Source organism: Sinocyclocheilus anshuiensis, unplaced genomic scaffold (assembly GCF_001515605.1).
Source record: "Sinocyclocheilus anshuiensis isolate Anshui unplaced genomic scaffold, SAMN03320099.WGS_v1.1 scaffold694, whole genome shotgun sequence".
Classification (NCBI taxonomy): Eukaryota; Metazoa; Chordata; class Actinopteri; order Cypriniformes; family Cyprinidae; genus Sinocyclocheilus; species Sinocyclocheilus anshuiensis.
Genome location: NW_015542477.1, coordinates 1,114,135 through 1,125,233, shown reverse-complemented (window position 1 = coordinate 1,125,233; position 11,099 = coordinate 1,114,135). Strand labels below are relative to the sequence as shown.

The 11,099-nt window shown below is 38.8% G+C and overlaps 4 protein-coding genes and 1 pseudogene across 5 annotated transcripts in view; 2 read left to right on the top strand and 3 right to left on the bottom strand.

Annotated features, from left to right (window-relative positions):
* Positions 1-274: 274 nt before the first annotated feature.
* LOC107693943 (ubiquitin-like protein FUBI) lies at positions 275-1,511 on the bottom strand (annotated as a pseudogene).
* A 156-nt stretch (positions 1,512-1,667) lies between these two features.
* Positions 1,668-2,872, top strand: LOC107693898 (39S ribosomal protein L49, mitochondrial-like). The gene is made up of 4 exons (XM_016493432.1): positions 1,668-1,857; positions 2,034-2,181; positions 2,346-2,470; positions 2,559-2,872. Exons 1-4 carry the CDS (start codon positions 1,747-1,749, stop codon positions 2,703-2,705), a joined length of 531 nt encoding a protein of 176 aa, XP_016348918.1. The 5' UTR covers positions 1,668-1,746; the 3' UTR covers positions 2,706-2,872.
* Positions 2,873-3,732: 860 nt separating this feature from the next.
* LOC107693940 (zinc finger HIT domain-containing protein 2-like) lies at positions 3,733-6,070 on the top strand. The gene is made up of 2 exons (XM_016493510.1): positions 3,733-4,124; positions 4,268-6,070. The coding sequence occupies exon 2, from the start codon at positions 4,316-4,318 to the stop codon at positions 5,891-5,893; it is 1,578 nt and encodes a 525-aa protein (XP_016348996.1). The 5' UTR covers positions 3,733-4,124; positions 4,268-4,315; the 3' UTR covers positions 5,894-6,070.
* LOC107693941 (delta(14)-sterol reductase-like) lies at positions 6,067-9,942 on the bottom strand. 2 transcript variants are annotated; one of them, XM_016493512.1, is made up of 11 exons: positions 9,682-9,942; positions 9,373-9,438; positions 9,044-9,240; positions 8,895-8,949; positions 7,900-8,094; positions 7,685-7,788; positions 7,281-7,400; positions 7,014-7,182; positions 6,859-6,939; positions 6,553-6,675; positions 6,067-6,359 (listed from the first exon to the last, which is right to left on the bottom strand). In XM_016493512.1, exons 2-11 carry the CDS (start codon positions 9,431-9,433, stop codon positions 6,199-6,201), a joined length of 1,266 nt encoding a protein of 421 aa, XP_016348998.1. In that variant the 5' UTR covers positions 9,434-9,438; positions 9,682-9,942; the 3' UTR covers positions 6,067-6,198. The 2 variants fall into 2 exon arrangements, with proteins under 2 accessions (XP_016348998.1, XP_016348997.1); XM_016493511.1 differs by having other exon boundaries at positions 9,663-9,941.
* Positions 9,943-10,006: 64 nt separating this feature from the next.
* Positions 10,007-11,099, bottom strand: part of LOC107693938 (vacuolar protein sorting-associated protein 51 homolog) — a 10,694-nt gene continuing 9,601 nt past the window's right edge. Inside the window, exon 11 of the mRNA XM_016493507.1 lies at positions 10,007-10,740. Coding sequence (XP_016348993.1) covers positions 10,480-10,740 — 261 coding nt within the window. The 3' untranslated portion in view covers positions 10,007-10,479. The remainder of the gene's footprint in view (positions 10,741-11,099) is intronic.

Here is an 11,099-nt window from a genome sequence, read left to right as displayed (position 1 = left end):
GTTCAGATTATGTTTGCGGCAGGTGAGCTCATTCATGCCCTCTCTGTTACGAGACATGAGATCAGAACTGACTGATCTGTTCTCTCCACAGGTTTGGCTGCCTGGGGCATGGTGGTGATCTTTGATCCTGTGGGGAAGAAGACAAGAATAGCATAGCTTTGCATTTGGTCTTCCTATGTTGACATGGACTTTTGAATGAATCACCAAAGCCACACCGGCAGAGTTATTAAATTCAAATAATTATGAGAATGTAATGACACACGATTCAATCATATTTAATTAAATGCTTTTATTTGCAACTTACAAAACCTCTTTCTTTCATCGAAGTGATTCAGTTTATTACATCATTATAATGAGGTAATGACATACTTTACAAATTATTGTAAAGTGGCCAAAATAATTAGTTTTGATGAATCACCTGGCCATTACATTTTTTCCCCCATCAGGAATGTCCTACTAGTCAGCACTGACAGTAATTTTAAAAAGCAAATTATGAGTTAGCATTTGGTCCTTTCTTTTTGCCAAACGTTGGGACAACATTGACAAAGCATCGGTTATACTGAATTCTTCTCTTTGCTCTGCCAGTCTTTTTCTTTTTCTTCTCCTGCTTGTCCACCTGGAATCAGTGAACAAAGTCAATAAACCAGTACATGCCCAAAATGATTTTTTTTTATATATATCATGGGATATAAACATTGTTGACATCTTACCTTGGGAGTTTGTCCTCTGACTTTGCCTGCTCTAGCCAGGGAACCATGGACTTTGCCTTTGGGTGAGAACAGGTTATATTTGTGAAAACACCCAAACCAAGATATCTATCATAAGGTAGCCAGAGTTATCAATTGCTAAAAAAAAAATGAATATTTCTAGTTGCTTCTGACTACCTTCAGCACAAATGACGTTTAAAATAATGTAATTCATCAGACCTTTCACCAATGGCATGATAAATAGTCACAGGCACATGGTAGCAAAGTTGATCTTTACCTCCTAACAGCCTCGATGTGACCTCAAGAGTGTTGAACTCCTCAATTCCAGACTGACAAATCAGTCTCATCCTCCAGAGGAACCCCGCACAGACACATGATCTGATCATCACATGCCAGGCCCTCCAAAGCTTCAATCTGAGCCTAAAAAACAATTAAATAAATCATTTCCCAAACGCATTTAAGTTTGTCAAAATTAACGATGTATAAAAATCAGAAAAAGTACCTTGATTTGGGCAACAGTCTCTGAGCCATTAAGATGAATATTGTGCAAAGTCTGGCCACGAACAAACAACTGCATGATGTTCAGTCTTCATCAAACAAGATTACATGAAAGAATTAAAACATGTAATCCGCTTGACGGAATCGTTGCAAAAAGCACAATATAAACAGTATTATTATTTACATATTAAAAATACTTACCTAAATCGCTACTGATACCAGATATGAAGGCCAAACACGACATCAACTCGCATCAACTCTATGAAATGTTTACGCGATTCTAGAAAAAGAATTGTCCTGCGCATGCGCATTTTATTAACGCCACATAAAAGTCCTCTGGACAGCTTCTAAAACACAGTTTTATTGTACTATTGCGTTTCAGTTTTTACACAGAAGTGAATATAACACTGTAAAAATTTTGATTTTAGTCATCTTTGAAAATATTATCCTTACGCCTTTTTCTTTTGTTGTCAATAGTGTTTTCACTCAAACTCATGACGTCATATGTCCCTGTCCTTCCTGTCTTTCAGAGGCAAGAGAAATGTCCGCCTCCGTCAGAAGCATGTCTTTGACAGTCTGCCGAGCTGCGACAGTTGCTTACAGAGCTTTTAATCCAGCCACACGTTCACTGAGTACTGGAGCTTGTTTAAGAGTTAGTATTACAATCATTTTTACCGTATAATTTATCCAGGTACTGTAAAAATCAGTTGTGCATCAGCTGTCACAGTATAGATTGTTCTTGAAATGTTACGGGCAACAAACAGTCATTCTAGCTTGATACTGAAACATAACTGAGTGATTTAACAAGACGGGTTGGTTTCATTTGAGACAGAAAGCAACCCTGCTGAAGGATCAAGGGGCTTTATTGAATCCACAGAAGAGTTCAGGTTCGTGGAGAGACTTGTTCCTCCTTCACGCATCCCAACTCCGCCGAAACATGAAGGCCCTGCACCGTCAGGATGGATCCCACCATCAGGTAAACACGCTTGTATTTTTTCCTTACATGGAAAAATGCATGTAATCATAATATTGGTGCCTTGGCTTTAAGGGATGGATGTGGTTTAATCTTTGATGTCAGGAAAGCATTTTGAGATTCTCATTCATGGAGTTCTGTTTTTATTATTATTAATAATTATATAGCTACGCCACCTTCCCTGCCTTACATGATCCGTCGCTCCAGAATGCACAATGTGCCAGTGTACTCGGACATCAAGCATGGGAATCAGCACAGCACTCTGCTCCGAAAGATTGAGGGAGACATATGGGTGAGTGTAATGAACAGACCTGTTTAGAAGAACAGTGTGTAATATATTAGTCCAATTCTTTTATTAACTGATTATCAACTATTTCCAGGCCCTGAATAAGGATGTTAAGGAATTCCTGCTGGGGCTTACAGGCAAAGAGCCTCCAACACAGGTCAATGAAATAACCGGGACCATCAGAATTAAAGGGCTGTTTGATAAAGAGCTTAAGGACCGGCTATTGAAGAAGGGATTTTAAATTTGATGTGGGCACAGCTAATGAACTGAACTGCAATACAAAGGCTGAGAGGAAATGTATAATAGTGTTCTCTCCTCCTTAAACAGGTGGACAAACTGTAAATTATCATTAGTGTACCATTTTCAATACCTGTGTTTTGCTATTGTATTAAAGAGTTTGTGATTATAGCAAACACGTTTCCATGTTGTCCCTGTTTTTTAGGATTGAAATAATTGTAAGGTATTCACTAAATCCTATGTGAAGTGAAGTGGCGTGACGTGACGTGACTTGTAAGGTATTCACTAAATCCTATGTGAAGTGAAGTGACGTGACGTGACGTGACATGTGGCCAAGTATGGTGACCCATACTCGGAATTAGTGCTCTGCATTTACCCATCCAAAGTGCACACACACACAGCAGTGAACACACACACCGTGAACACACCCCGGAGCAGTGGGCAGCCATTTATGCTGCGGCGCCCAGAGAGCAGTTGGGGGTTCGGTGCCTTGCTCAAGGGCACCTCAGTCGTGGTATTGAAGGTGGGAGAGAGCGCTGTACATTCACTCCCCCCACCTACAATCCCTGCAGGTACGAGACTCAAACCCACAACCTTTGGGTTATGAGTCCGACTCTCTAACCATTAGGCCATGACTTCCCCGTAATTATTAAAATTAAAAGTATTTGTAATACTTTTGTCTGAAAAAAGGCTCAATATAAAACAATGTATCTAAATTATACACTTTTGTTCAAATGCAAACATCACACAATTATACATACAGTAAACCAGCTCTAATACTATGTACAGCATTACTTCAGTTAACAAAACCATAAAGCTTTTTTATTTGTAAATTGAATTTATGAATGTGAAACGTTTGAATTTGGTTAAAATGAAAGTAAATTAATTTAAAAAGTTTTAAAATCTACTATAGGATGATCAGTGAAAGCAAAATGTACATTTTCTCAGAAAAGTGAGAGAACAGTTTTGAATGCTGCATATCATTTCGTTTTTTTATTGATAAAATATTTCTGTCAATAATGATTTGCCGGATAAACAAACTATCTGTTATGTTTCAATCCAGGTAATCCAAAGTAGGACAAGAAAGTTCTCAATTCTTAAAGATTTATTCAAATCCATAAGCAAGCCAACATAGCCAGGCGTTACACGATTGGCAGCAGGTGCAACACACTTCCATTCTTACTCTGCACCTTGTATATGTAAATATCTAGCTAGCTAGCTATCATGCGCAAATATTGCGCAGTCTTGACGCATGACGAGCAAGGGGACGAATGCGTCATCATGTTGCGACGAGAAACGTTATTCTAACGTGACGCTTTATATGAAAGCAAATGTAAAAACACGGGCTGAAGAAATATCTGCTAATTTTTAATATATATGTACGTGTGTGGAAACAAAGTGCGCATACACAGAATTCTGTCAGGTAAGATAAACTTTAAAACATTTATTCGGAGAGATGTTGATGTGTAATTGATTTGAATCTGTTATGCATTTGTGAAGATTTAGACTTTTATCAACATTAGACTTAATTATTAAAGATGACTTTTTTTTCCCGTTTAATTGCAGATCTGAACATTAATACCAATGCAATCTACCTCGGTAAATTAGCTGTTCATGGATCCTGTAGTTAGACGTAAAATCCCCGCGTGCCTTCGTTCATTACTCACTGATATTGCACCGAAGGAGAAGCACCTCAGCGACTGGCCTGAAACAGACTCTGAATCAATTACCACCAAAGATGGGATCGCGCTCCCCCAAAGAGGGACTTCTGAAGCTCTCCTGACACCTGCTGATGGGACAGAGGGTGGAACTACTGCATCATCAGTCAAACCATGTGGGCTTTGCTTATCCAAACCCTCCTGTTACACTTGCCCGAGGTGTAACGTCCCATATTGCGGCCTGGCTTGTTACAGGAGTCAGAATCACTCTTCATGCTCAGAGGAGTTTTATAAAGAGTCTGTGCTGCAGGAGCTGAAATCCCAAGGTGTCTCAGATGAGGAGGGGAAAAGCAAGATGCAGGAAATTCTGCTCCGGCTCAGACAGAGTGCAGAGGGCAAGGGAGGAATGGAGAATTTATTAAGAAACCTGGGAGAAGATGAAACTAGTGTGACCGAAAAAGACGCACATGCTTTGGAGCTGCTTTCTCGGTTAGCAGAGATTCAATCTAGTGGGGATGAAACAAGTCATGAGGCACAAGAAATACTAGCAGAACTCCGAGATATTGAAGACGGGAGTGATGAAGAGGAAACTGATTTAGCTGAAAAGTTAGCAGGCCTGGATGTTGACTCTCTTTCAGAGGATGAACTCTGGTCGTTGTTGTCAGCCCAGCAAAAGGAGAAATTTGAGAGACTGGTGAAAGAAGGTGGCATTGGTGGACTGGTTGTCCTGTGGAGCCCCTGGTGGGAACGGCATGAGAAAGATACTAAAGCACTTATCAAGGAACTTCAGTCTGAGAATGATAAAGAAATGCACAATATGAATGATAAAAAAGCTAGAAAAATTAAGAAAGTCAGTAGCAATAAAGTAAAATCGGACAAATCACTAAAAAGCTCAATCCCACCAATAAGTGCCAAAATCCCCCCCCTTCACACACTATCTTCAAACCCATCTCCTCTAGTGCGGTACAACCTGATCAGTGCTCTTTATGGATACACCTTCTCGCTGTGTCTCTATAATGGAGATGTCTCGGAGATATTGCTGGAGTTCTGTCAGGTGGTGCTTGCCATCTCAGAGGGTTTGGGTGGCGGACGGGTCTTCAACTCCGTCTCTGAGGCTCTCGACGCTGGAATAAGAGCTGTATCTGCAGGAGGATACTTTGATCGCGAGGACCCTTTAGCTTCACTTCGAGCTGTGGAAGCGGTGGCTCATATTCTGACTGGAGAGAGCAGAGAGGACGCTGTGGGATATTCTCTGTCTGCTCTGTCCCAGCTGCGCACCGCTTTGAGCAAAGCAAAGGCTTCTGTTCCTAAGGAAGATGAGCAGATGAGGCGGATGTATTTTCAAGCTGGAAAGAAGTGCGAGTTTTTTCAGTCTTGGTTGAAAGAGAATCCCAAAGTTTTGAGGAGTCTTGCAGGATGTGTGTGGATGGACCATGAGAGAAGGGAGATGGAGAGGATGAGATTAGAAGGAGAGAAGAAATGTTTGGAAAAGGGACGGGAAAAAAGTAAAGGAGCTTTGATAGAAGAAATTTAATTTAAAATTTAAAATAAAATAATTTGTATTGCAGGTATTTGTGTCTGAAGAATTAAAAAAATGTGTTGAGCCTTTAAATGTCATTAATGCTGCAGTCCACACTTGAAGATTGTACTGAACACTGATGATAATAAAAAAAATGTGTAATAATACAATACAATATATTTTTCATTTTTTAAAAACATCTGAATGAATAGAAAGCAATGTTATGATGCAAATAAAAACAATATATACCATATATTTTGTTATGTCCAGTTCTCTGCACTGATGAGGACACATCCACTGGTTGAACACATCAGTCTATATTAATAAATGTACGGGATTATTCTGTAGGGCACTCGTCTGCAGTACGTGTCCCAGGCCAGTCCGTATTTGGCTCTGCATTGTTTCTCATCTCTGGCCTCTCGTTGGATGAGCAGAATGGTGAAATATATGACATAGAAGTAAGGCAGAATATGCAACATTCCTAAGAAAAAAAGTTGGAATAAACAACTGATTAAATTATACTGCAATTATGATTTGATGACTTTTGATTGGCTATTGGGCTAATTTTGTTACCTAGACCTGGCAACCCTGGTCCTGTGTAAAAATCATTATCATGCAGGAGTGTTAAAGGAATGATAACTATCATCAGTTCAAGTCATTTGCTGATCACTTACCACAAGGCAGGGACCACGCCAGAGCCATGAGAAGGTCCCCCAGGTAGTTTGGATGCCTGACAAACCCCCACCACCCTGAAACCAAGAGACGCTTTCCTGTTGCAGTGGCGATAGTTTCCAGCTCTACAAGTGAAAAGAAAGGATGAGAAAATTCATAATTTATGCTATTCTGGAAGCCATAATTTGGTCTCCAGTTAGAAATTCACCCTTTTCTTCATTTTAGATCCCGATAAAGTGTTCTAAAACAATGTTCACTAAATACAAACTTAAAGTTGGTAGCATAACAAAAAACACGTGATTACTAACGTGATACACTTTTATGTGTGGGGTCTCTTCTGAACTGATTTTTCTGAGAGTTGGATTTCCGGAAAATGTAATAACCAATTCCTGCAAAAGATTCAAAATAGGAGAGTTAGAAAATGTTATACATTCAGATTGCTGCAAAACAGGCTGTAGATTACCATTTAGAAGAATAATCCCAGCTGCTCCAAGAGTACTAAGTGACTGTGGGTGCACAACCAGAAACATGGCCTGAAGACCATACGTGAAGGGAACCCAGGCCAGGTCGCCAAACGCCAACATGAACCCAAATCCATCATGCACAATGTCCATAGTAGTAAGCACAGCCTCCTGCAGACACAAGGAAAATGGTAATGTGTGTATTTGGAACTCAGTCTATATTAATGCATGTATGTATATATTTTCCGAATAGACTAGTTTTCTCATACTTCATTCCACAGAGCATCTGTCACATAGAGGAGCTGGAAGCCGTTGACAAGCAGCATGGCAAGAGATGGAGAGCCTCTCAGCTCTACTTCTTTCATTAACATCCCCAGGTTTATTACCACCTGAAAAACAACAATGCAAAAGAGAGAAAGTGGGTAAAAATACTTTGGTGTTTCAGATTAGATATTAGCATATTAGAATGATATCTGAAGCATCATGTGACACTGAAGACTGGAGTAATGATGCTGAAAATTCAGCTTTTTATCACAGGAACAAATTACATTTTAAAATGTAATGTTTAAAATAGTAAATAGAAAATTGTAATAATATTTAACAATATTACCGTTTAAACTTAGCATATACTGTATATTTACATGTCCATGTAAACATCTGTTGAGACTCTTACCCAGCCTATTAATCCAGGTCTTAGTTCACAAAAATATTTCAAGTCGAAATCTCCAATCCGAGGGTTGAGCTCTCGGCCCATGAAGAAGTCATACAGAGGATTTCCTACAAATCACAATGTAACTGCATTGACAAATACTTCGAAGAGACTTCAAAGTAGAAGCATATCTGGAATATCTGACAATGATCTGTAAATATCAGGACTTCTTATCTCACCCGTGTTTCCTCCAAGTGATAAAGCATGCTGAGGAGCCCAGAAAGAGCGGATATACAGGTACATAGACAGCAGGTAGGACACACCGATGGCACATACAGCCAGAGGCAAAATCAGCTCAAACAGATACCCGAGTGGCATTCCCAGCCAAAGACATACTAGCAACAGGACAGCAGTAATGCTCAGGGTATGGAAACCTAAGAAATAAAGATGTGAAAATCAGGTCACAATCATATCTACAAAGATAAACATATACACTACCTTTCAAAAGGTTTAGAAAGGTTTTAGTTTAATACTAAGCAGCACAACTGTTTTCAACATTGATAATGACAAGAAATGTTTCTTGAGAACCAAATCAGCATATTAGAATGATTTCTGAAGGATCATGTGACACTGAAGACTGGAGTAATGATGCTGAAAATTCAGCTTTGCCATAAGAGGAATAAATTACATTTTAAAATGTATTCAAATAGAAAACAGTTCATTTAAATTGTAATAATATTTCACAATATTACTGTTTTTACTGTATTTTTGATCAAATAAATGCAGCCTTAATAAAAATAGGAAACTTCCTTCAAAATCTTACTAGCCCTAAACATTTTAACGGTAGTGTACATGTATTTATATTTTCTCCTGATAATTTAAGATTATTAATATTTAAATTAAGCAATCAAGCTTATTATTTTTCTTTAGAACTTTACTAATATATATTATTTATGTTTTTTTACTTAACCTTGAATTATGAAACTATGCTAAACTTAAATGAACTGAAAGAAATGAAGCACTGTCCAGATATAAGGAGAAACTAGAGTTTACTGACAAATGAAATTTGAACTCTACTTTGTATATAATAGGTGGTTTGTAAAACCAAGGACAAGAGGTCAAAGGTTACCATGTCAACAAAGACTATCCTGTTTAATTTGTGTCAAAGACATTAAAAATGTATTATTAGCATTATTTGTATAACATTACAAACAGGTAAGACAGCATGTATTACCATTAATGGCATATTTCAGTCTGGATCCATCTCTGAGGACTAATCCTTCAGCAACCTGTTAACAAATAAATCAGTTAAATATCTGACATACTCGCTTCAGAAAATAAACTAATTTGTCTTTCAAAGAAACGTATTATACACTATCTCACCTTCCCTATGGGCAGTAGATAGAGAAAACTCTGCAGGGTGATCCAACCTACAATCAGAACTGCGGCCAAAGGGTCCCATAAGTGTGCTGCGGGGGGTAAAGGAGGAGGCCACTGCAGGACACTGGCTGCTGGAGACCGACACACACTCAGCAGGTACAGAACCGTCAGAGGCAGGAACACAGGGATGCAGGTGGCACCTGGACAGGTGAGGTGGACAAATGAACTCATATGGCACAGAAGCCACATATAGCCACACAGTGAATAAATCACTACACATACACAAACATAAGCATATATATACAAAAAAATAAAAATAAATAGTAGCTCACCAAGAGCACCTCCAAATTCCCTTTCAGCTGAATGTGTTGCTTTGTGCTTGTTAGGCTTCATTTTGCCTGTTTGAGACAAAGATGAGGCCTTAGCATGTTTGGCAAAACAAATATAGCATACAAGAATAGCGTATTATTTAAATTTCAGTGCGTTTGTTAAATGCAGTAGTTGTGTAGTATACGCGTTTGTAACGTCATGATTATTTTCACACTTCATCGAATCAACCAAATAACCCTGTAGTAACTTATTAATATATACATAAATTATATATAGCGTATTTTTCTCTTACCTGTTTCCCACAAACTTACTGTTATATTGTATGGAAACCGCTCATCGTCACTGTAGATGTCGGAGTAGGTGAAGCCTGCGATCAGAACACGCTGTTTGCCTTTGCGCCATCTGACCAATCAGCGCGTACCGCTGCTATCAGAAGAGTGCGGAGAGACAACCAGGGAACCAATCAGAATCAAAGACGAGCGGATGAAACCGCCCCCGATGCCTTCCTGACCAATGGCGATAGCGTCTGTTCTGGCTTCATATTACAGTGCATTCAATATCAACAGAGGTAAGGATGCGGATTTTTCCTCCCAAGAAACTGGGACGCAAGTTTTTCTTTATGTACATTACGTTTATTAAATATACACTATCCAGTTAATGCAGATTGAACAGCTTTCAGAAATCAACAATAAAAGACAATTTTTTAAACATGCCGATTTGGTTTTTATAGACAGAACATCTTACCTATAATATACAGTGATTAGTTATTAAATAAATGGGTTATCGTTTCGTTCATTGTATGTTGTGTTCATTTTGGGACTTTAACAAGAGACAATAATATTTCAGCTTTTAGCAGCCAATGTCCACACACTCATAGCCTTTGATTAAATTAAGGTTAAAAAAAAAACTTTGTGATCTCAATCCAGCTATAATAGGGTTAAATCTGAGTTCACTGACCTTTTATTAATTGTTCAAGTGACTTCACTGAAATTGATACTCCATCAGTTACATAAAATAACGGTAAATATAAGTATTAGTATTGTCCAACAGTCGAGTTCAGTTTCAGTTATGTGCAAACTTGTTTGCCTATTTAAGGAAAAACACCCACTCTACCCCCTCTCACAGATGACCTCAATGACACTTTGCTCCATTGGAGACGGGTCCAGGCAACGATGGGCGGCACTACCCACAATCTCATCCAACAGGAAGTGCACTAGGTTCTCATCAGACACAAACCGCCACAGGTACATCTGCAAGTAGTGGCAGTCCACCTGGATTTGCTGCAGTCCGTATCTGCCAAACGTACGGAGACGGACACATTCGAGGAATGTCTTCAGACTTATCTTAATGATGCCAGTTAGAACAGAGACCTAGGATAAGATAGAAAACTGGTCATACAGACTGAAAAAATATTATAACATATATATATATATATATACAGTCATGGCCAAAAGAGCAGCACATGTGAAAGTGTGAATGAGTACTAGTGAGGTTAATCACTATCATACTAATTAGATTGTAAGAGCAGACTGATTGCTATAGAAAGAGGGAAGAAACGCTTCCAATCATTGTGTTCTTGTTAGCAATGTTACCTCCAAAGAAACACGTGCAGCCATCATCACTCTGCATCAAAACGGTCTCACATGCAAGAAAATTGCTACAAAGAATATTGCACCTGAAAGAACCATTTACCGGATCATCAAGAACTTCAAGGAGAGAGGTTCGACTG

What these genes read in the sequence shown, in the direction of transcription:
- LOC107693898 (XM_016493432.1), top strand. Translation starts at nt 1,747, where the DNA reads ATGTCCGCCTCCGTCAGAAGCATGTCTTTGACAGTCTGCCGAGCTGCG. An exon ending in GTACTGGAGCTTGTTTAAGA is followed by an intron (nt 1,858 to 2,033) that starts GTTAGTATTACA and finishes GTTTCATTTGAG; the next exon opens with ACAGAAAGCAACCCTGCTGA. An exon ending in AGATTGAGGGAGACATATGG is followed by an intron (nt 2,471 to 2,558) that starts GTGAGTGTAATG and finishes AACTATTTCCAG; the next exon opens with GCCCTGAATAAGGATGTTAA.
- LOC107693941 (XM_016493512.1), bottom strand. Translation starts at nt 9,433, where the DNA reads ATGAAGCCTAACAAGCACAAAGCAACACATTCAGCTGAAAGGGAATTT. An exon ending in ACTGAAATATGCCATTAATG is followed by an intron (nt 8,095 to 8,894) that starts GTAATACATGCT and finishes TTTATTTCTTAG; the next exon opens with GTTTCCATACCCTGAGCATT. An exon ending in GGCGTGGTCCCTGCCTTGTG is followed by an intron (nt 6,360 to 6,552) that starts GTAAGTGATCAG and finishes TTTTTTTCTTAG; the next exon opens with GAATGTTGCATATTCTGCCT.
- LOC107693940 (XM_016493510.1), top strand. Translation starts at nt 4,316, where the DNA reads ATGGATCCTGTAGTTAGACGTAAAATCCCCGCGTGCCTTCGTTCATTA.